This window comes from Scleropages formosus, chromosome 5 (assembly GCF_900964775.1).
Source record: "Scleropages formosus chromosome 5, fSclFor1.1, whole genome shotgun sequence".
Taxonomy (NCBI): Eukaryota; Metazoa; Chordata; class Actinopteri; order Osteoglossiformes; family Osteoglossidae; genus Scleropages; species Scleropages formosus.
In genome coordinates this window covers 3,018,049-3,043,734 of record NC_041810.1, presented here as the reverse complement: position 1 = coordinate 3,043,734, position 25,686 = coordinate 3,018,049, and the positions used below count along the sequence as shown (strand labels likewise).

Sequence of the window (25,686 nt, the reverse complement as noted above, 5' to 3'; positions counted from 1 at the left end):
TCAGTACTAAGCACTTTTTAAAGTGGACTAACCTTGTGCATTTTAACAGGTTTCCATACTTTTACCAGTTAAAAAGGAACATTATTTAATATAACAAAATGGAAGCCTAAAATGCAGAGGTTTTACAACCCGATTATTAGCATAATGTAATTGCTCAGAAAAATGTCTGTCAAAATAATTTAAATATCAGTTTAAGAATCAACTAATTTACATAAAACTCAGCCAGTGCTGATCTTTCCAGGTCTTGGAGAGTATAGTTTCACCCCAGGCAGAAAAACACTGCACAGCTGTGGGCCTTCAATCCTTTTTCCACGTCAAGAGTCTCTAGACAAGGCGGTGTGTAGTACTCTTCTCCACACATGAGCCCAGTGGGTCTAATGTTTGGAAAACAAATTAGTGGTGAGAAGATTTTGTCAAGTCCAAAACAGCCTGACGGGATTCGTCATCCAAACATACTAAATTTAGGAACAGCCACTACTTGGACTAGTATGAATGAGGCCTTTGTTTGTGTGTCAGCACATGTGGACACATATGTGCTTTAGACAGGTAATGACTAAAATTTGGGCAGAAAGGGTGACTTACATTTTGCCTACTTAGTTTGTATTATAACTGTGATGTCATTTATACACAAGCAGATGAGAACAAAGCTCACGAGAGACAAGAGGAAACGTGAGGTTTTAGGTGAAAGAATCTACACGGAGAGGAATGATGCACAAAGATGAGCAGTACCAGGTGTCCCTGCAGCCACTCCAGCAGGTAATCGACGGTAGAGTCGGGGATCTGGCAGCGAAGTCCTTCCTTCTCGTCGGTAGGCAACATCTCCAGAGATGCCCGTAGGTCCTCTGCCAAGTGCAGCACCCGGAGGCCACCCATGAACGGTGATGTTGGGGACTGGCAGTCAAAAATGCCATTGGAGTAGTCCAGAGCCTTGGAACCTGCAGAAAACCAGGGGGTAGATTTACATAAATAAAAAATGCAAAGAGCTGTATTCACACACCAGTTCATAGAAGCAGTGTTTCCCTCCTTTACATTTACCTAAGAGTCTTCTTCAAAGCAACTTACAATTATTTACCCATTTATACAGCTACATAATTTTACTGGAGCAAATTACCGTAAGTACCTTGCCCAAGAGTACTATAGCTGGAGGTGGGATTTGAATCTTTGGGTCCAAAGGCAGCAAGTCCAACCATTACACTACCTTCTTCCTCAGCTTTGTGGAAGGAAATCCAAACACAGGGAAAACATGAACTGGGCACAGTCAGAACTGGAGGCAATCAGGCAACCTCAACCTTCAGTTTCAGGGCCATAGCAATAACATGCCACCCTCCTTTTTTTGGAAGGCCCAAAATAACTTTGCTTGTAGAGGCTGATGTTTCATAAAAGCTTAAAAAGTACATAAGGAGCCCTTATATATGTTACTTATCTGCAAAAGAAAAATTAGGATACTTCAGGGTCTAATTCAAATATTTTGCATGTTTGTTTTAAACATAATAAATGCAACCTTTCAGTTTTATAAAGTACACTGAAAAAGACCTATTCAATGTCCCAAATACAATAATTTTGTAATTTAGTAGTATTTAGATTAAAACATAAGATCACTCTTAAAATTAAGAGTATTCCATAATGAGTGTCCACCCATTCCTCACGTAATGGTTAATTTGTTCCATGAAATCACCTGATTAAGCAAATTCAATTTACTGTCTTTTGTGAAGAATTTTTGTCCAGGAACCAATTAAAATAATTACCAGAACTCTATTTTGAATGCATGACAATACCAACACATTTTATACGACTTGCAACGATTTTTTTCTAACTGCTCCTTTAACGTTATATTTTGTTTTATTTATCCATTATAATAGTCTGTCCAGCACTGGGTTGTGGAGGTCTGAAGCATGACACAGTACACCCCGGACAGAGATATTTTCATTATTTGGCTCACTGATGTTTCTGAAATAACAAAATAAGGTTCACGAGATCACTGCCTGTGTCTTTCACACTATGAAGTACATGCACACTATGCTGCTCGAGGGGCTGCGCAGCATTACTGATAAATGTTTTATCCCGCTTCTGCTGTAGCACCTATTATCAAGGTACTCACTGTAAACAGGAAAAAAAAAAAAAAAAAACCTTGCTTTATAAATAAGTAAATCATTCTAAGTACCTCATCAGCTAAATGAATTAATAGCAATGCTGAATATACTATTTCAGCAATATTACATTTACCTTAAAGAAGAACTGTGATTGGCAGAGAGCGAATAGGAGGCATATACAGTAGCCGGTGTTATTAGAAGAAGCATAATGTCTGTGTGTTTTGTGGGGTGACAATGAATAAAATACCTGCTGTATGAGTAAAATGGGGAAAAATACCACTGGAGTGAACAATAAGCCTTTTGTATATGCAGTCTCCATAAGCTGCTGTAACAGTTTTTTGTTGTATGGGACCCTGTTATATGAGCTAGGTGTACTAACAAAGGTCTTTAAAAAAAAAAAAAAAAAAAAAAGGTTAATATTGCAAAATATGAAAAATATTGACATAAGAGAAGGGTTGCAAAGTTTCATCAAGGTGACCAGAAAAGCTGCAGACCACTCTCACTCACTCAGTCTGACTTTTTTTTTTTTTTAATATCTATTATTAGGGCAAATTACACAATACTTGGACAAAAGACTAGGGGTGGAAAGATGGGAATTATTCCACAACTTCTTGACTACTGAGAAACTGGCTGTCTAGCGTAGTAAAAATAAAACCTTTCCCAGGCTTCACTACCACTTTCAGACATCATTTCCCCACAAAATGACAACTTGCACACAGAGTAAAGGACACGGTTTTGTGAGCAACGCAAACTCGACGATATCATGTGATGCGACAGCCTGCTTCCATTGTAAATGTCAGCTCTAAAATTAAACCTTCTGAAGAAAGGAATATTCTCAACGGTGTCCTTTCACATCAGCAAACAAATGTCAACGGTCTCTTAGCATGTTTAAATACATGGTGACATTGAAAATGTACAGATAAAACACACTCTGAGGGAGAACAGGCATCCAAATTCTTTGCCCAAATATACAAACCATGCGCGGCCCCTCTTAGGTTTACTACCATCGCAGTTTTTCAGAACTGGCGAATACTTCCAGTATGTACACATACTACTTACATGTGAGTCACCACTTTTCTATGCTGATGAGGTAGCATACTAGCCAATCAGAAAGCAGCATGCATTTACATAAATACACCTTGTTGCATACAGCCCATATACTGAGTCCACAATTTATCGATTCACAATTTGTTCCAGTGTATTTAGCGGTTCAGTGAACGTTTAAAGTTGTTTTTCCCCACATGCCTCATAAAGTGATTAGCATAATTTATTAATGCAATATGATGTATATAAATAGGCTTTACAACACCATTTTTGCTTTTGTCAACTTAACACTTCATATTGTAATGACTTATGTCACTGAAGAGCGTCACATGTGAGCAGGAAAAGATGTTTATTGTAAATAGTTAGAAAAATGGGAATTGTGGAGAAAAATATGATGAAATAGCTGTTCAACCGCCATGAGGGCTGACGGGGATTGTAATGGGGCGAGTGCCTGTTGGGGATTGTGAAAAGGTTAGAAAAGGCTGGTTTAAAGGTGTAGGTCCTTGAAGAATAGGGCTTCTTGGACCAAGAGCATTATTTCAATTGTTACTCACCGCTACCTCTTGCTATGTGCCTGCGTTCCAATAAACATACATAATGAATGGTTTCCATGCATCCGAACTCAGAGTGCCATGGTATTACTAATATGCCTTTGCATTAGGAAAATGCCACCACAATCACTAATTTACAAACGGTGGGCAAACATTTGAATAAAAATTCCCCTTATTTTTAAATAAAATAGACCTTTGGGGTATTGTACAATAATGGATAGACCTTTATGCAGAGAAAAATACGAGTACTTTACGTCAACAGGAGGAGAAACTTGGATGCAGACACCGGATTCTAAAGTACAGTTAATTTCTCATGTTTAGTCATACTCATCAGTAAACATCACACGAGTTACTGTACGTGGCTTTAGAGATGTATCTGTTTAATGACTAAATGTAAATACCATCATGCATATTTTGGATGGATAGATGGATGGATGTTCTGGTTTATAACTGGAAAACATGAACCATTTAAGTTTATGCAAAAATATATCAATTCAAGACAACATGGACTCCTAAGGCAGCCCAAGATTTTGAACCCCACCGCCTGTGGTGCACTGGATTGCAGCGTACCAACAATGACGACAACAAAAGGGTCCAGTTGTGCCTCACACCTTGTGGCCCTAAGCAGTTTGCATAAGCACAGGTACCAAGGGTAAGGGTTACCTGCTATGATGCCATCCATTTGTTCCAAGGCTGCTGCCAACATATCACTAGCGTCAGACATCATCTTCTGAACTTACTGGAACCCTTAAAAAGAAAAACAAACAAAAACCATTTGGGCTTATTGAAGTTTAACCTTTAAAAACAAAAAAAAAAACAAAAAACTTACTGAGAAAAGAAAAGCACTCACTTGTATTGCACATATATACACATTTGGAAATAAAAGGTTAAAGATTTTACTCTGAGGGGAAAAATGGATCGGCTCAAACCCTTTCTATACAGCCAGGACTTATGAACAACACTCACCCAGTTACAAACCCCTAGCTTATAGGGATTTCCAAAATATACTGAATCACATCCAGCAGTTATTTATAATATAACTAATATTAAATATATTACTGCCAGCTGGATGTGGAAATGTAAAGAGCATTATTTGCAGCACGAACCTGTGCTGGTGACAAACACGAGGAGCAGTGCAAACATTTAAGGGACATATCTGTCAACAAGCAGTAAAGGGAAACTTGTGGAGACCGTGTATATTTATTTCCAGGTATGCCAACAAATATAGCTCAAAACAATATAGTCTTATTATAACTATATTACTAACTTACCCGGTGAATAAATCGAGGCACGTCAAGTTTAGTTTGCTTTTATTAATTGCGTAGCTAATTGGAAGTGAAAGTGCCTAGATGCTGACGAATGTCACATGTTTGAAGTGAATAAAACAAAACTAGACCTGCATCCTATCCAGGGTGTTCTGTGTGTGTCCTATAGGGTCTCACACCGTTCCCAGGATAGAACACAGAGACCCTATAGGATAAGCAGTTGCTGAAAATTGAAAAAGTACAGTCAATCTTGTTGGATGAAAGCATCTGTAAAATAAATAAATGAATGAATGTCTTGTGGCAAATTTTTCCATTCATTACACTTTAACCAGAGGTTTTCACAGAACCTAACCTGCGAGCAAACCAAGGGACGTCTCCATTCAGCATTTGACCGAGACGCTGCAACTGGATTTACAAACGAATCGCGTTACAAACGGAATTTCGGTCCCAGCTGTATTCATAAATTGAGTACCCGGCGTATGGAGTAGTTTGTTCTCAGATTTACATGTTATGACGGAAGGCTCCACAGTGTTTTCCTTCTACAGCCACTTTAATCTATTATAAATCTCTTTTTCCCCCAGTTCCAAGAGGTCTTGTTCTTCCACATCTCTCCCATGACATTTTATTGCCACAATAAATTCTAAAAGCACCCCCCCCCCCCACCATTGTGGTTCTGCCTGTTGTGTTTTGCATATTTTTAACAGCCATGTACAATTTGCAACCTTCTCAGCTACTGGGTGCAGAAACATTTCCCTTTCCAGACTTGCCAAGTCAGAAGTTCATTTATGTACCTCCTTACTTTATTCTCTCTATCCAAGAAATATGCAAATGACCAACTTAACCACCAACACACACACACACACACACACACACACACACACACACACTTTCAGAACTGCCTGTCCCACACGGGGTCGCGGGGAACCGGAGCCTACCCGGCAACGGAGGGCGTAAGGCCGGAGGAGGAGGGGACAAACCCAGGACGGGACGCCAGTCCATCGCAAGGCACCCTAAGCGGGACTCGAACCCCAGACCCACCGGAGAGCAGGACTGTGGTCCAACCCACTGCGCCACCGCACCCCCCCCAACACACTTTGCCTCAAAAAAATTTTGCTTCACATTTTCTGAAGTGTAACTTTTACAATAAGTGCGCTGCATGACGACAACTACGGCTATATCAAGTGGCCGATTAAGAATATTCTAACTATGCTGTCTAAATTATTTCTGCATTATCACTTCACCCCTCATATTTGACACTCAGATGAAATTGATAATTATACATATTTATAAATCACATTTGCAAGTTATAAGGACCTCGCACTGTATATTACGACCAGCTGAATGCAAGTTAGCACTACCTCAAGATCAGTGCTTACATTTATTCATTTAGCTAATCCTCTTCTCCAAAGCAACTTACGATGTGATTACAGTACAGTTATTACAAGTTTAAAATTTACTTACCATTTATACAGCTGGATAACTTTACTGGAGCAATTTAGGGTAAGTACCTTTCTCAAAGGTACAACAGCTGGAGATGAGGATTGAACCTGCTATCGTTGGATCCAAAAGCAGTAGCTCTAACCGCTACGCTACCAGCCGTCCCCTTGCATTCTTCTCTTTTGCACTTCTAATACGTCTGTGTGAATTAACACGGGGCGGGTCTGGGGTTCGAATACTGCTTGGGGTGCCTTGCGGCGGACTGGCGCCCCATGCGGGGTGTCCCCTCCTCCTTCAGGCTAGCGCCCTGTGTTGACGGGTAGGCTCCGGGTAGCCCCAACCTCAGCAAGCGGTTTGAGACACAGTGCGCCACCACGCCAACTTTTACTGTACACCTGTGTATAGTGAAATTGCAAACATAACCAGGTTGTTAATGATTTCAGTCACTCTCCATATCTACACCCAGCTGGCCTCTACACCACCCTGGAGCATGTGAATATTACACTAACCGCTGTGTGCAACAGACCAGTCAATGGCCAACAGCGCTTGACTCCTTAGCGTTTCCATTCTTCACTCACTATAATCTTGCTACAACAACGCCCCCATTCACGCCGCTCGCAGGAAAACAGCCCTCTTGTGACCCAGTATGTGACTGGTGGCACGGCAGCCCCACCCGTCCCTCATTCCTCGAGATGATGCAGCGTCTGAAGCTCGAGAAGCCGAGAGCACCAACTTTTACCAGCCTGCCGCTGCTCGTTGCAAAGATGTACGACTTCGGGTGCGACGGGCAACACGACGCAGCCGGTTTCAAGTGCACTTTTTGGCATCGCGTGCGAAGATGTGAAAGTTCAGCACGGCTTATTTTTCCTGACACGTCGCAGCCCACTAGTCACGAGCAATGAGCTAAAACACGAAGGATGCTGAGGATGGTTCTGACAAGATGTGTCATCTAGATAGGAAACGGAGAAACACTCTGGTATTTTGCTCACAGCAGAACAAAAGAGGACAAGAGGGGTTGTATCAGGGTTCGTGAAAAATCACTGAAAAACAAAAATCAAAGTTTACATTAACGTACCCAGGAAGGGTTACACTTTACTGATCCCACTGTATGTGAACACAGTATGAGCTGCGCATTCAAGGCACATTCCATTCCGTTCACCTTTATTATCATAGATTTTATCAGAAAGATTTAAATGTATAAATATCTAAGCCATTTGAACACAAAACTAAACCACTTTGAAAGAATCAGCAGCTGTTGGATGAAATCCTGCACATACCAGGTTCCATTAAATTTTAAAAGTAAAAAAAAGGAATAAATTTTACTTGATTAATTATGCAGACATATTCAAATATGAATTTAGCTGAATTTAAGTCTACTATTATTATGAACGCAATATGTTTACTATACAGTTAGCAGGATTGTGGGCGTCTTTGTATATAATTACCGCTCTAGTAAATTTAACAATGGTGTACAGAACTGCACCACTGGTCAGCCATAAGAATATTTAAATTTGCTGAAGCAGGCAATATAGCACTTTAAATTTAGACCAGGAGTGTAAACAAAGCATGTCATGCTGCATTATCTGGAAGAACTTATACACTGAACATCCAGATTTCCACAAATATTACATCCTAACTTACATTTGTATGACTGTCAGAAGGAGCAACAATAACCTCTATATAAACAGCAGCTCTGAATTCAGAAATTAGATGTTGGCACATGATAATTTGGGGGTGTTTTCTTGCTTATCCCCATGTCTGTCTCCACCACAGTGACACATGAGTGTGTGTGTGTGTGTGTGTGTGTGTGTGTGTGTGTGTGTGCGCGTGTGTGTGTTGGGGGGGGCGGGCGGGCAAAAAAAAAAAAAAAAAAAAAACTGGTCCAAATGAAAAGGCCTTACCACGTTTCCAAAGACATACTGATGGTTTCCTGATGTACTATTACGTTTCACAAGCTGTTATTAAATGCCAGCTAAGAAATGGCTGGGAGGAGATCCTTACAATGCCTTGAAATCCCAACACTTAAAAGTGCACCTTAAGTTTATCTAAATTTATAATAATAATAATAAAAAAATAAAAAAAAAAAAAAAAAAAAAAAAATTTTGCTGAACATTTTTCACACAGTATTAGAACTGCAAGGAATTCACACACACACACACACACACACACACACACACACACACACACACACACAGTCTACAACCGCTGGTCCCGAGCAGGGTCGCAGCAAACCGGAGCCTAACCCAGCAACAGAGGGCGCAAGGCTGGAGGGAGAGGGGACACACCCCAGACGGCACCTCAAGCAGGACTCGAACCCCAGACCCACCACCAGGAATTCAAATGGACACATTTCCTTGAACACATTAAAGTACGCAGCGAGCTCCCTCTCCATCATTCATCATCATAATGAATTGTAATGTTTAATTCCATTTCTGACTGCAAAGCATTTTCTTTCTGGTTCAGGATTATGTTTTAGGCTTACGCTTTCACGGGGGGGAATTACCGAAAATTCCGCAGCTTGTTCCATTTTCCTCAGATAACAGGATTGGGCTTCATGAAACACCTATCCTGTCCTAATGAGGATATTTCTGCGAGCATGTTATGACTCATTTTAAATGTATTCAATACTTCCCTCTTTTCTTTACAAAGCATATTCATACTTGGGGGTTATAGAAAACACTCAAGGTACACAGCAGCTGTCAAAAGATGCAACCATCAAGGAAAATGAGGAGCACTCAAGCCTCTGTATTTACCTCCAAGGACTGCTACCCTAGACAACACTTGTTTACACAAAACACCCATGAAATTTATTCAAAGCCAAAAACTGACAGCACTTCACCTTTTAAGGTACAGTATACATTTGGATAAAATAGAGCAAGGCACCACATCTAGACAAGACATGCGGATAGCAGCCAGGCAATTAGCCATGGGTCAACAGGTGGCGCAGTGGTTAGAGCCACCGTCTAACAAAAGACCCAGATTCAAATTTCTAACTCCTTGATCAAGGTACTTTATCTGAACTGATACAGTAGAAATGACCCATCTCTATAAATGGGTAAATCTGTGCAAGTAACTTAAAATTCCAGTTAATAACTCCATTATAAATGAATGAAACTCGATGTTACCATCTATGAGCAATAAGCACGAAAACAAATATAGCACCGATAAGGCCAACACCTAAAGAATTTTGAAACTAAGGTCCCTTCCCACTGAAAATCTAAGACAACAATGAAATTGCGCCAGGATACAACACCAGGTATCTGGGACAACTAGGGTGGTCCCTGCTCATCACTTTGCATGCAACTATGTAAGCAGGAACAGATCAGACATATTAAAAAAAAAAAAAAAAAAAAAACAGAATTCAACATATTTAAAAAAAAAAAAAGTAAATAAATAATGATGGTTGGCTATTAAAAACTGGCTGCAAAAAAAATTTGAAATGTTAGAAGAGGAAAAGACAGGGGAGTAATATAAGGGCCTGGTTATGTTGCCCTGTGAGTGATGAAAGGTTTTTATTTAAAAAAAAAAAAAAAAAAAAAAAAAAAAAAAAAAAAGAGAGAGCAAGAGAAAGCAGAGTAAGAGCACGAACAAAAGCCATGGTCCCCCCAAGACAAACTCCTGCCCCGACAAAGCGCGTGGATAAAAATGTCTCGCCCAGGGCCGCATCTTTCAGGAGTGCTTGTTCTGCCACGTTACACACGTTCTTTGAGCCGTGGAACACACCGCTACGGGCTGCACCGCAGAAAACACTGCATGCTCTGCCTCACCCTGTGGAGCAGTGACTCAGCATCTATAATCCAGTGTTTACACACTGGAGAGAACAGAAATACAAACTCAGTACTGAAGAATGATGGGTGGTACAGCAGGTAGCACTGGTGCCTCACACACTAAGGCTTGAATCCCACCCACTTCCTAGGGATTTTGCATGGATTTCCCCTGCTTTCCTCCTACAGTCCAAAGGCACGTATAATATATGACGTGCTCTATTCTGCAGACCCGCACAATCACAAGGTACATATTCTAATGTGTTTCACATGAACCGGTGACTAAATTGCCCTTAGTGCATGTATCTTATGTTAGTGAATGCCGCCCCATCCAGGCGGTACGTAATACAGCCTATCGCCCTATGCTTCCGGAATAGACTCTGGATGACAACGACCTTGCCTATGTGAAGCAGTTTCTGATGAGTGAGTGAATACTGAATAGCACTCCAATACATATGATTATTTTCACTTCCATATACAATTGTTTGCCTTAGATACCTACCGTACAGGTTCACCATACTATATTTAAAGCAGGATTTTACTCATTAATGAGACCCACAGCAACGAGCCTGCATTACTATGCTACCTAATCCTTTTACATTTCTCTTTGTTCAGACAGCTTCTTTGATTTATCTACCCCCCCCCCCCCCCCCCATCAATATAGTGCAGTGTGAATATAGGGTTTCAGTTCCCATAACCCTAACTGAGACTATGGAAGGAATTAACTGCTGAAAATGAGGCTAGTGATACAAATTCCACAAATAATCCAGCGAGGCAGCATGCAGTATTTAGCCTCTGCCTGCTTTCAACAAATTACTGTTTTAACATCTGCAATTTTGCCCACATCACAAGTCTGAAAAGAAGGGGAGACTTTGAAAGAAAGGAGAGAAAAAAAAAAAAAAAAAAAAAAAACCTAAGAGGGATTACAGGTCCTGTGGATCTTCAGAAATAAAATTAGAACAGCAAAATTAAAACTTATAGAAGTGATTGACCATAATCTATAGCTTATCAATAATGCAACTAATGGACAGCTTGACTGAACTCCTTGAACATGACATCTAATTTTATTTATCACATGACAAATTTTTACTCACTGTTTTTATACTACACACCTTCGAACAGAACGAGAGGACCCCTCCTGTAAGCGAAGCGGCGTGATGTGCAAGCAGAGAAGCGTTGAGCGTCTGCCTGACCAGGTCATGGTGGAGAACACCTCCGGGTTTGCACAGTGATGTCGGTGCCTATATTCGGCCGCTGTTGCCACACTCGGCGTCTGTGCTCCGCTGATCCCCGTGCTTCTGGCTAACATGCTGCAGTCATGTTGTGTCTACAGCTGGAGTGTATTTCTGCTGACTTCCAGTCACGGACAGGCTTGAGACACGGCAGCAGTTGGCTGCTCACCGCTGAGCTGTGGTAACCTCGGGCTATTTTAGATCACAACGGGGGAAAGTACGTTTCATACCTTTTCCCAGTGCCAGCAATGGAAAGTGACCCATTTAAGAAATGTCTCCAAGTCCAGAAGCTAGAGCATAATGAAGTTGCCTCTTAAAAAAAGTGTTTCTTTTAAAGAAAATTTAAGATGCACTTAAGATATCCAGGTATATTTTACATATATATTTTTCAGTCATACACTTTGAAGCAAGGTTTAAAGCATTAAAATTGTGATTTAAAACAATGCCCCACTGTCAAATTCCTCTGATCTGACAGACTGCTCATCTATAGAGCTCAATGAAGAGAAATTAATTGCTAAATATTTACATTTAGTTGCTCATATGATGGGGGGGGCATGGTGGCGCAGTGGGTTGGACTGATTTCCGCTCTCTGGTGGGTCTGGGGTTCGAGTCCCACTTGGGGTGCCTTGCGGTGGACTGACGTCCCGTCCTGGGTGTGTCCCCTCCCTCTCCAGCCCTTCGCCCTGTGTGGCCGGGTTAGGCTCCGGCTCCCCAAGACCCCGTATGGGACAAGTGGTTTCAGTTGGTGTGTGTACCTTGTTCAAGGATACTACAGCTGAAGCTCCAAAGGCAGCAGCTCTAACCACTACTCTACCAGCTGCCCTTAAAGTAATGGACTGATTCCAAATCACAATGTGATCATTTTAGGAGAAATTAAACTATCTCATGTTAAAATAAGTTTTATGCCGAGTTGAAAGCACTTGTACTTAAGGCTAAGCAGTCACTTTGCACTAATGGATGCTGACAACAAGGATGTGCAAAAATGACATTACAAAAGAGTAAAACAATTATTTATCACGCAACAGATGTGGGTGTAAGGGTAGTATTTTTTGGTTTGTTTGGTTAAAAAAATAAAAAAAAAAAACTGTACTCCAAGCATCCCTGTTACTGATGAACCTGGAGCTTCTCCATTCTTCACCGTTTTCTCGTGATGAAAACGCAAAAGAATTTTCATAATCTAATGCAGCTTTCAACAGGGTCTCGGGGGGGGGGGGGGGTTGGAACTTTGTATGTTGTCCAACCAAATGTTCAAACCTGGCAATTAATTCCATTAATAAACAGAATGCACGACATTCCAAAGGAACACACTTTATTATCAGAAAATTATTCTTAAACGAAAGAAGGGATTGACTGACTGCTTAACTATTTAGTGCGAAGAAGTTCTTCCCCCAGCAAAACATAGTCAGAATCTCAGGAAAAACTTTGCCGCTGAAGTTTAAAAACAACCAGAGTATAATTACAATCTTCATATCCAGATACTTTGAAAACTACACTTTCAGCAACACATTTAACTCAAACGCAGACGTTCCATTCGTGACTAACCGCAAAGGACATTCCTGCCTTTTTCTATACCAAAGCAGTGGGATTATAAAAACAGGCCATTCAAAGAAGTCCGGCTCCTATAAATGTTTTTAAATTCCTTTAACATTCCTAATGCTGAGTGCACATTATACACAAACTCATTTCCTGTGCATTTAACTGAAAAACTACCTTGTTACATACTGTACATAAAAGGGAAAGGAAAAAAAACGATGCAGAAAACAGCAAAAAAAAAAACCAAACTTGATTGTGTAGAATTATGTAAAAATAACCAATTATGGTCATTTTTTACTAATAAAATGAATAACGTCAGACAAGCCAAGCCGCCCGAAACGTGTTTGGCCACTTTCGAAATGTTTTGCTGAACTGATACTGAGTTTAAAAACGTTCTCGCACAGACCTTCCACAGACCAATACAGTGGAAAATGTCAGGTTTCCTGTGTCCAGCTGAACAAAGCAAATATTTTGAAAAGCTGAATATCTGGAACATTTTTTGCTGAAATTATTTTTTAAAAAAAGAAAAAAAACTTGACATTAGCTCATGAACACTTATACGGTTCCTAATAAAACGCTGACTCCAGTGAAAGTGGGTCCACTCTAAAGACCACATTGTATTAATGTTCATCTAAAAAAGATACAGGAATTATATATTAATAAATACTATGAAAATTAACACTAATGTATCCCGCAGGAATGTGTTTCAGCTACTTAAGTACATTTTCACACAACAGGAAAAAATGAAAGAGGGGTGGACACACACACACACACACACACACACACACACACACACACACACACCTTGAAAAGCAGTATATCAAGGCAGCCAGCAAAGCTTCTCTTCTGTTGAACTGAGGACAAGCCAAGTTAATTACTCCTGGCACCCAAGTTAAACTGCCACCATTAAGTATTCCTGAAAAGCATCTCCCTGAATAACGGAACAGAAAGAGCTCATAGCACCACGCCATATTTCCCGAAACCCACAGAAGACAGCTCGCAGATTTACCTTTAAATAAATGCCGAGCGCTGAATGCGACATTCACAAGCACAGTAAAACAGTGTAAATGGTGCCTTTTGTGGGGTGTACACTTCACAAAGCCCGTCAGCCCGGTGACTTCTACTAACAAAGTCCCATTTGAGGACACAAGTTGAAATGTGTCCAACTAACTGCTGCAACAGACAACAGAGGTGCCTCCCCCCCCGACACATTCGGTCATTATACCGGCATGATGAAAAGTGCATCGCTCGGAGCATTTTGTTCTTTGCGTAACTCATCTTGAGTTCTATGGAGCTGCCTGCAATCCTTTATGAGGAAATTATTCAGCCACCAACAAAGTTCTTCAGTTTTTATTAAATGCCACAGCTTCAAATTGGGAGGAGTGGAGAATATGGTGACATTTTACCAGTGTGTCACAAGCTGAGATATTATGACCTCTTGAAAGCATTTACATATTTTGCCAACTTTACATTTTAATTTGGGGGGAGGGGCATGGTGGCGCAGCAGGTTTGGCCAGGTCCTGCTCTCTCGTGGTGCCCTGTGATGGACTGGCATCCTGTCCCGATTTGGGTGTGCCCCCCCCGCCCCGTGTTGCTGGGTTAGGCTCTGGCTCCCTGCGAACACGTATGGGACAAGCGGTTTCAGCCAATGTGTGTGTACACACATTTTAATAAAGCATTTAAAAACAAGCACACATCCCCACAAAGCACATCGTACAATTAAAACATCCCAATGCTTAAACCGACATTATAAAACAGACCAAACTAGATCCCATCATTCAATCTATAAAGTGATTCTATTTATTCCACATTCATTCACCCTCAAAAACAATCTCAGTTCCCCAAAACAAAAAGCAAGAAACAGAGTAACATACAATGTATAAATCACATCATATTCCAGTACCGAAGCACAGAATTACAACATCCATCTGACAACTACATATAATATACGATTTGCATATACCCTGAAATGCTTTTCAGTGTCTAAATGGTGCTAGGAGTTATATTAAACTATCAATCCTATAAATCACCAGGGACAGCTGGTCATGTAGTGGTTAGAACTACTGCCTTTGGAGCCAAAGGTTGCAGGTTTGATTCCCACCTTCAGCTGTAGTACCCTTGAGCAAGGTACTTTACCCTAAGTTGAGCCACTAAAATTGACCTCCATACAAATGGGTAAACAATTGTTAGTACCTTAACATTGTAAGAGAGAGACTTTGCAAAAAAAAAAAAAAAAAAAAAAGCATCAGATAAAAATAATCATGCGACAGTCTTTTCATCGCACATAAAGTTTGAACACAGACAATTCATTTCAAATGCACTCATTTTTAACTGCATCAAATATTTTATAAAATTTTTAAGAATTTTGTATTCACTGTTGTTCATCCCATAAACACACACACACACCATCTGAACCGCTTGTCCCATACGGGGTCGCGGGGAGCCGGAGCCTAACCTGGCAACACAGGGCGTAAGGCTGGAGGGGGAGGTGACACACCCAGGACAGTACACCAGTCCATCACAAGGCACCCCAAGCGGGACATGAACCCCAGACCCACCGGAGAGCAGGACCCGGTACAACCCACTGTGCCCTCATCTCATACATCACTTAAATATTACTACTTATACATTTATAGGGAAGGCAGCTAAATAGTTGGACAGAGGAAACTTTTAGAAAAAGGGGACAATGAGGCATTATTATAGCAGGACAATATTGGTTAATCAGTGATTTGAGACATGGAATTAACGGAACTAACCAACCAGTTAGCAGGACATCATGAACCAATGTGAAGGTGGGACACAAACAGACCTGGTCCACTAGTACCACTAGGTCTACTGGTTCAGTTTGAAAGACCCTCTTCCAAAATTTGACTTATTTGATATAATAATTAAAATTAAAAGGCATTGGATATGGAGTCGGTGTAGCTGAATTAAAGTGTGTACTATGGTTCAAAAAATGGCCACATGTGCTCTGGAATGCCAGGATGAAGATGGCCATTAGGAAAAAGTACTCAAAATATTTGGCTCTGAATTATTCACATAGCCAAAAAAAGGGCAAGAGTGCAACATTTAATTCCAAAGGTGCAAAATTTAATAATAAAAAGAGCAGTACTACTATATTAATGCAACACCATGAAATATAAGTGACCCACTGTAAGTAGTGTATGTAGCAGTAGAAGTCTTCGGGTGCTCTGGTTTCCTCCCACAGTCCAAAGACAAGCTGCTGAGGTTCACCCATAGTGTGGGAGTGACAAAGTGTGTGTGTTCCACTGATATATGGATGAGTGACCCAGTGTAAGTAATGTATCTAGCAGTGTAAGTCACCTTGGTGAATAAGGTGTGTGGGCTGATAACACTGCATAGAGTTCATTGGAAGTTGCTCTAGAGAAGTGTAAATGCATGCCAAAGTTTGGAAACCAAGCTATGATTTGAATCCATGCAATAAATTGAGCTTTGCAATGTAAAGAAAGTTTAGTGAATGTTTAGATATCCATCTCAAAGGAGCTGAAGACCTTGTGGGATCTAAATATAATAAAAAAAAAATAATAAATCAGAAACCTGGACGTTTCAGTCTTTATTGCAAAATCTTCCCACATGTATTTCATTTATTCGAACAGCTGAATTGATGGGTCAGTGTGTACAACCGTTTAGTCCTCAAGCCGCAATTTGTACCCGATTTTCCCCAACGGAAAAGAAGTTCAAGACAAGTGTCGACTTTCTCGCAAAATTGCACTTTTTATAGACCATGAGAGTGGAGAATACGAGGGAGCAGGGAGGGACTCGGAGGTGGAAAGGCGGACATGTGGAACCCATTCGCGCAGAACACCAGACAGAGCAGCGACGCGGACCAAACCGCCCGGGATTGGAAAACCTGAATAAACCGAACCGAATCGCCATCTGTCCCGCCGATGCGCATCAGAACCACAGATCCGTCCGATCGAGAGCAAATACGCGTCTTTTTCCATTTCTTTTCCAAGTCTGTATCACCAGATATACCGCTCCCGTAAGCGTAGTCATAAGTCATTTCCACGCGTAACTAAGGCAAACAACTCCATTAAAAGAGTTATTATAATATTCAATTTCATGCATTAAAGAGATGAGGCCGAGACAAAGTGGGAAGTGTGTGTGTGAACTTAGTGGGAAGATGACTCTGGAAGAAGAAGAAGGGGGGGGAAATGAGGAAAAAAAAAAAAAAAAAAAAAAAAAACACGCGCCTTTCTTTTCCGTTCTCTTTCATTCTGGCACGATTTGTAACATTTATAACACATGTGAAATATTTGTAACGGTGTGTCATCTTTTAAACACTGGTAACATTTTCCAAGCGGGAGCGCGCGCGCGACCCTTCGCTTCCCAGATTCACGACATAGTAACTTCAGAGACGAACGACGATCCGTCTCTTTTCAACACACACATAATATATATTACTTATATACACATACATACATGTCGAGAGCACAGACGGACACAGACACAACTTTCCGCGGAAACACACACAAAGTTGGACACACACACGGTCGCGGCAAGCTCGATCAATCAGAGTTCAGTACTGCTGTAAGTAACACACTGACTAATAACTTAAATTAAGATTCACTCACCGAACAGTTCTGCGGTAAAACACATACACACACAGTGCTGCTTGTGATCGACCCTGCGGACCCTCTCCCCTTCTTCTGTCTTTCTTTCTTTCGTCTTCCCGAACGGCCCTGGCGCTCGAACCCGTCGCCTTTACGCCATGTCCAAAGTGGGCTCCGAAGAGGCCGATCCGTTATGGCCGGATCTCCCCGCCCCCGCTTCCTCTCCACACCGGCCTCCTCGGGCAGGAGCCCCGCCTGGCACACGCACGCACGCACACGCACACACACAGCACTAACACCAGTAACAACAACCTCAAACAGAACAACAACTGAATAAATATGATTATACTTTTTAAAAAAAAAAAAAAAAAAAAAATAGGAACCAGTCCCAGAAGCATGTGTCCCATCCAGAGTTACCCGCCTAGCCTACAATCTGACATTAAAAGTCACTATGATGAAGTTATTATAATAAAATATCGATAAAAGCAAACACCAAACTAATACAAAGAGATTATCATTTAGAATAGTAATACAAAGAGAGTATCATTGAAAGAATATTGAAACAAATGAGAGGCAAAGGGAAGAGAATGGAAGCACACAGATCATGTCAACTGAAAGCAGCTCTGAACATGTGGGTCTTCAAGCTGGATTTAAAGGTGTCCAGAGCACAAGGTTCCCTGATGTTCTCGGGGTGGGAATCCCGCGGCTTGGGGGCGTCGCAGTCTGATCAGGACTGTATCAGTGATATTATGTAACCGATTGTTCAAACGGAAAATAATGAAAGACATTTTCCGCACATTAAAAGTTACAATCCCAAGATAAAACTCTGAAACACCTTCTGACACGTTACGTACACTTATAAAACTAGAGTTCAGTGTGCAGTCAGGGCGTATTTTTAAATGTCCGAGTTACATCGAAAACAGCTCGGCGAAGCGAAGGAGGCGCGGGAGCGCGCACCCGCCCTCAGAGAGCGCGAGCGCGCGCGTGCCTACGTGGACTGCTGACGTGCACGCGTTTCACCGCGTTCCGAGGATTGCCCTGGGTGAGAGAAAAGTTACCTCCGAACTACGCAGATGTAAAAGGTGTTCAAAGTGAAATATAAATAAGTCAAGTGTGACAAAAACACACGAACTTTGTATGAAATATATTACAGCGCTGAGCACATGTTGTTGGAAGCCTGATTTTATTAATTAACAGACATTGTTAATAAGGGGGGACAATGAATGTCCAGCCTTGTTAGCGTAAATACAGACACATTACCATAGTAAACAGAAGTAGTTCGGTACAGAGATGGAACAAACCCAAAACCTCAGAAAAGAGATGTGTGTGTACCCTTCAGGTGGTGTTCTGCTGTTGTGGTGAAACAGGGTACAGAGCAGCATAGTGATCTAGAAAGAACAACCTTCAGGTTGCTTGTTGGTTCAAGTCTCAGATGGTTTTCTGCTCCCCCACATTTGAGCACGATGCTGGAGCTGATGTCTGCCAGTAAAACACCCAGCTGTGCAAATGAGTAAATCCTCAAGTCAGTGAAGGATAAGCAGCTGGAAATCAGTCAACTGTGTCAACTACTGAAGTTAAATTTGTTTCCATCCAACATCCCCCCCACATACACACTCTGTCTGAAACTGCTTGTCCCAAGTGAGGTTGTGGCAAGCCAGAGCCTAACCTGGTGACACAGGGTGCAGGACTGGAGGAGGGGATAACACACCCAGGAGAGGATGCTAGTCCATTATAGGGCACCCCCCGTGGGACTTGAACCCAAGACCCACTAAAGCGCAAGACCCGGTCAAACCCACTGTGCCACCACCCCCCCATCCAACATCTTCTACACTTTTCTCCATCATCTCCTCTGAGCTTCTCATGACCCCACAATTCTGTCCATTATATAAGTTATTACATAAAAATTCATTCATTCAGATTGGAGGACACACCATGTAGATAGATAGATAGATAGACAGACACTGGAATAAAACTGGAGTAAATTTGAATTTAGAAGAAATTTTATAAGGTGGCACAGCAACTAGCACTGCTGCCTCACAGCACCTGGGTGGTGTGAGAGAACATCATTTTGATCCCTGCTCAGTCTGAGAGGGTTTCTACTGGGTGCTTTGGCTGACAAAGATCATGAAAGATCTTCTCTCCCACAAGCACAGCTGCCTTGGGGAATGAGGGAGCACAGTCACTAAACAGTGGAGCAGGTAAAAAGGGCTTCTGCTCATGAGTTAAAAGGCATATGAGGAACTGTCAGGTATGTAAAAATATGCAAAACAACATTTTTTAAAAATATTGCATAAAGTATTTTGCATAAGGGTACTTTCTGTTTGCCCTGCACTATTTCTGAATCAGGGGTGCGGTGACGCAGCGGGTTGGACCACAGTCCTGCTCTCCAGTGGATCTGGGGTTCGAGTCCTGCTTAGGGTGCCTTGCGACGGACTGGCATCCCGTCCTGGGTGTGTCCCCTCCCCCTCCGGCCTTACGCCCTGTGTTACCGGGTAGGCTCCGTGACCCCGTATGGGACAAGCGGTTCTGAAAATGTGTGTGTGTGTATTTCTGAATCAATGGATAGTTTTTCAGACATAAAAGGAAAATACACTTTTAATTTAAAGGATGTAGGCAAAAAGTTTTCCTTGTTTTTGATACCTTTCTTATTTCTATCAAACAGTTTTGACAAGTGGTTTCAGACAGTGTGTGCGTGTGAGTGTGTGTGTGTGTGAGTTCATAAACATTATTCATAGTTAAAATTGCCAACCTCACCGTCTATTGTGTGTATTCAATGGACTCTATGCCCACAGGCCTATTACGATAATCGGACAAATGAGATGCTGAGTCATGAATTTTCTAGAAGAAATAGCAAATAACCTAAACATAAAAGCATTTGTTCGTCACCAGTTACACCTATTTGTATTTACTCACATTTGTATTTCCACTTCTGTAAACGTACTATGCAGATATGCTCATACACATCCCTGTAAATACTGTAATAACACCATTTTTCACCATTTCTATTGCATTTTCTTCAGATCTAATTTGTATTTTTCTCTATTCCTTCAGCAGGGGGGTGTGGTGGTGCAGCAGGCTTGGCCAAGGTCCCGCTCTCTGGCGGGTCTGGGGTTCGAGTCCCGCTTGGGGTGCCTTGTGACGGACTGGTGTCCCGTCCTGGGTGTGTCCCCTCCCCCTCCAGCCTTGCGCCCTGTGTTGCTGGGTTAGGCTCCAGCCCGCCGCGACACCATTTGGGACAAGTGGCTTCAGCCAGTGTGTGTGTGTGTGTGTGTGTGTGTGTGTGTCTATTCCTTCCGTGCAATTCTGTTATATTAAGTATGTCCAAATGAGGGTCCGGCACATCAAATTCCTTATCCACTTTCTAAATGGACTTTCCTTAAAAGTTGGCAAGCAAACCTTCTGGATAGATGTTATTTATTAGAAACACAATTTATTTACTTGAAGTAACGTCATACATTTTTTAAATACTGTACTTGCAAATTATGCAAAACAATGATTTTCCTGCACCACAATTAAAGCAATTAACAGTTTAAGACAATAGCAGAACAGCAAGGGCTTCTACATAGCTATAAAAATGTAATACTGACACCTCTAGTTACGCAGGATCCAGTTAGGAACATTTCCTGTCAAATCACTGAATTTAGGAATGGAAAAACAGAGTCACGCTTATTTCTGGTCATAATTCTACATGGTCACGTGGTCATAACTCTGCTTGTAATAAGGACAAGAGCCAGCAGGTGGCGCTGATCTATTTCCCCACAAATTAATACACTACACACTTCATTCACATCCCCATCCATTGTGCCAAGGCCCTAGTTACTCCAGAATTTAACACATTTTCGTTGCTTTCATGCCTCCTTTTGTAATGGAATTGAAAAATGGATGTACCTGAGTCAAATCTGTTATGAAAGATGAACAACACACAAAGTCAGGACTGTAAGAGCTCTGACACACTGGTCTTACAAACAAGACTCTGCAAAGGCAAACAGTATCTGCTGCCCTTTTAAGCACATCTTGACGGCTTTGTGATGCACAGGTTTAGTCAGTGCAGTCAAGGGGGCGAGGAGTGGAACAAACAACCTAGTGGAACAAGGAGGGGGGGGAGTGGTGGATAGTACACATTCACATTTATTTGTTTAGCTGATGCTTTTTTCCAAAGCAACTTACAAAGTTAAGAGACTTACAATTACAGTATTTACCCAATTATACAGCTGGGTAATTTTACTGGATGGGGGTTTGGTGACAAAGCGAGTTTGGCTGGGTCCCGCTCTCTGGTGGGTCTGGGGTTCGAGTCCTGCTTGAAGCACCTTGTGATGGAGTGGCATCCCGACCGGGGTGTGTCCCCTCCCCCTCCAGCTTTCCACCCTGTGTTGCCAGGTTAGGCTCCGGCTCACCGCGACCCTGCTTGAGACAAGCAGTTTCAGACTGTGTGTGTGTTTGTGTAATTTTACTGGGGCAATTTTATGGTAAGTACATTGCTCAAGGGTACGACGGTCAGAGGTGGGACTCGACCTGCAACCTTTAAGTCTAAAAGCAGTAGCTGTAACCACTACACTATCAGCCATCCCTGTCAAATTTATGACAGAATTGTATTCATTTTCATCCCCAATGTCCCCTACACCACCAACCAGAGTGGTACACCTGGTAAGAGTGTGTCCTCAGACTTCCCTATTGACTGGTTTTGGGGTTTACCAGGTGTAACCTCACAGCTGGGGGGGTGGGGGGGGCTGTTGGTCACTCAGGTGGAGTGGGGCAGAGCTGCTGTGCTTTATTAGAAACCTGCAGAGGCATCTGGGAACAGAAACCTGGGGTTTCAGATTTGGGACTTCGGCTTGCATGGACAGCACATACAGTATTTCTGCCCAGGGTCTACTTCTGTGCTTGATCATGTGGTATTCCCTTCTTAAACCAGGGTCACTCCCAAATATGTGGCTCTGGGATATAAATAGAGTCTTTCTGCAATTAAAAAAAAAAATCCACTTTAGTGATGTATGGTACAATCAGATTTTCTGAGGTTAGAGCACTTTTCGTTTAATTTCTTCATTTTGCTTTAAAAAAATAAGATAACTGCTGTATCGGAAATGTGTGTGTGAAAACAGATAGGAAAGTCTAGCCGGTGCAGTATGCATATACATCTGCAATGAAGAAATATGTGTGTCGTATATCTCACAAAACCGCACATTAGTTAACTCAAAAGGGGACGCAGGTAAGGCTCTGGTTACCAAACACTAGGTCCCACACAGGCAACATATCGGAGTCTATATTACAATTATACATGTAATGTATATATGGAATAAAAAAATTCAGTCATCTCACATATACAGAGTCTAAATAGCTGGTACAAGTAAATGGAGGCAGAGGTTAAATCAGACCAAGCGATCATGTGTTTTGAAGGGCTTTAAATGAGAGGATGTCTTGGCCCTTTGTATTGTTACTTATTAGACAGAAGATAAATACTGACACAGCACTGGCTGCATGTGCCCCCTGGCCGTGTGCTCGGCCCAGTAATGATTAAGTCACTCTGGGTTTTTTGAAACTTTGGGGTAAAGGTAATGCTGCAAATGTAATATTTTGCACCTTGAGAATACTGCAGGTAATTCATAAGATTCATAATTCATATTCAGTAACTGATGTTAGTTACTTAAATTGCTTGTGTTATATTTATGTGCGTGTGTGTGTGTTTACTTAAAATACTTAAAATGCTGTGATAATTCCCTGAGTTGTTGTTTTAGATTGAAAAGACCAGCAGGTGGCGCTACTGCTTTTAGTCAAATTTTAGCGTATTTTTCGCTCCGTTTCCAAATACAGCGAGATAAAGCGTCACACGGTTGTGTAAAGTATACGTGATTTAGCGTTTTCTGATTTTAAGAATTCTGTTTTTCTTACTATATTCTTAGTTATTTAATCTAAGTTTGCATTTCAGCTTTCTTTTTATTTTCTTTAAAATTTCTGGCTGTTGAGCCAATGGAATGGATATATGTTTGCTTTTTGTTCATATAAATGTTTCACACACACACACATAAATGTTTCATGAATGAAATAAAATCTTATCTAATTCCCTGCTGTTTTAATTCACTGAACAGCAGGGTAGGATGAATTCACTGAATGCCTTTCCATAGTTTATGTAATTCTCCAGCAATTATTCTCAATAGAAATAACATCTCTAGTTCCCTTTTTGTCTTAAAACTAAATATGTTACCCATAGCATTGCGATTTTTTTCTATTCCATAACTGAAAAGAATATTTTAAAAGTGTGGGTCACCATACTCATTTTTCTCTATTGGCTGCATTCATTGGTACTTCATTGAAATATTAATAAAAATATGTTTGGAAATCATTAGGTAATTTTACGCTATGTGATATGTACAAGAATGTTTTAAGTTGGCTTTGTCTCCCACAAATTTGAGTGTCTGTATTATTACATAGTGACTTTTTTGCTAGTTGTTCATTTAGTTTTTCTCAAATTGCTTTCTCTGAGTTTGTGCATCTCCCCCTGGTACCGTGCTGGTTACTACATTCTTCAGTCTCCTTACATCTACCTCGAAACCCTTCTTCATTTGCTTCTGTGCAGTTTTTCCCAATGAGTCCATGTGAAGTTTGACAGGTTGATTTTATTACTGTATTGTACCTGTATCTGGTACTGTATCTGTTTCCTAATTCTGTGTTGGACCCACTTGGAGTGTCATATCTGAGTCTAAGCACTGTGTCCAAGTCCTGGATCTGTGTTAGTCTCAGTTTATGTTCTGCTTTTGGAAGACAGGTTGAGAAGGGCAGTGAAAGGGGGGCAAGGAAGAACGTGCTATCAGGATGTTTCGATTTTCCCCGTGAGAGATTTTTCTGATGTTTACTCATGAGAACGGAAAGTTCCCTTCATTTTGTTTTCCTTTCATTTGTCTTTAATGTTGGAGGATGCTTTGATTTTATAAACAAATCAGGCTTTGCTCAGTGAGCATTTCCCTTACCAGCAATATATATACGCACATGGCGGCACATTATGTCTAAATTCAGTGAGAAGGAAAAACAAGAATAAGGAACCCTAAAAAAAAAAAAATGCTTGGAATACCTCTGACAGCATAGTCTACAGAGTTTTAAGAAAAAGGGAGCCAAGCCATGTCTGTCAATAACATTCAGAAGACAAAACAAGTCTTGCATAGTGGGCAAAATGACAACTACTGCAAAATCATCCTCCTTTGAAACCTGCAGCAAAGCACCTGAAATATTTGAAAAAATAGGCCACTGAGACCACAGTCTGGATCACCCTGTCAGTGGTACTTTTATCGTGAAGGCAGGTGGCAGCATCATGCTATGGGGATGCTTTTTCTCAACATTGTCTTGGTTGGCCCAGCTCCTAACTAACAGAATACAGTGAAGACTTTGCCCTGGTGACATACTGCAGTACATATTTTTCAATCATATGATTGAAAAACATACAGTATATATATATATATAAATATATATATATATACTGTATGTATACACATTAAAGTAACACGTACGTTTAGTATCGATGCAATTGCAACTTCTGTGCTTGTATTACTCAGATATGTAGATACACATCCTTCTAAATCATTGTACTGTTTGTAAAGTATTTATTTTATTTTTGTGAAACTTTGTTACTTTAAACTTACTCTATTTCTTTTACTTCCTGGGACAGTTCCTGGCTCATTACAAACCCATGTGTATAAGTGTTGTAAAGAAGCAACTGCATTAGACTTCATGCGAAGGTGCATGAAGTTAAATTGCAGATTGCTTTGAAAAATGTAATATAAATATTCCATCCATCTTCTGTCCCGCTTGTCCTAAAAGGGTCGTGGTGGCAGCAGGGAGAGCAGAGAGGACCAGCCACCCCGTTCCCTGCAACTTCCTCCAGCTCAACCTGGGGGATCCCCAGCCGTTCCCAGGTCAACTGTGAGATATAATCCCGCCAACGGGTCCTGGGCCGATCTCGGGGCCTCGTCCCAGTTGGCCGTACCTGGTATACCCCGAAAGGGAGGCGTCCAGGAGGCATCCTTATCAGATGCCCGAACCACCTCAACTGGCTCCTCTCAGTGTGAAGCAGTAGCAGCTCTACTCTGAGCTCCTCCCGGATGTCCGAACTCCTCACCCTGTCATGGAGAGTGAGTCCCAACATCCTGCGGAGAAAACTCATTTCGGCCGCTTGTATCCGCGATCTTATTCTTTCGGTCATCACCCAGA

The 25,686-nt window shown here is 41.4% G+C and overlaps 1 protein-coding gene across 6 annotated transcripts in view; it reads right to left on the bottom strand.

Annotated features, from left to right (window-relative positions):
- Positions 1 to 17,688, bottom strand: part of ppfibp1b (PPFIA binding protein 1b) — a 41,374-nt gene extending 23,686 nt beyond the window's left edge. For all 6 annotated transcript variants that reach the window (XM_029251830.1, XM_029251832.1, XM_029251831.1 and 3 more), the window contains exons 1-3: positions 17,512 to 17,688; positions 4,349 to 4,432; positions 730 to 935 (exon numbers count right to left, since the gene is read on the bottom strand). In XM_029251830.1, coding sequence (XP_029107663.1) covers positions 730 to 935; positions 4,349 to 4,412 — 270 coding nt within the window. In that variant the 5' untranslated portion in view covers positions 4,413 to 4,432; positions 17,512 to 17,688. The remainder of the gene's footprint in view (positions 1 to 729; positions 936 to 4,348; positions 4,433 to 17,511) is intronic.
- Between the last annotated feature and the right edge of the window lie 7,998 nt (positions 17,689 to 25,686).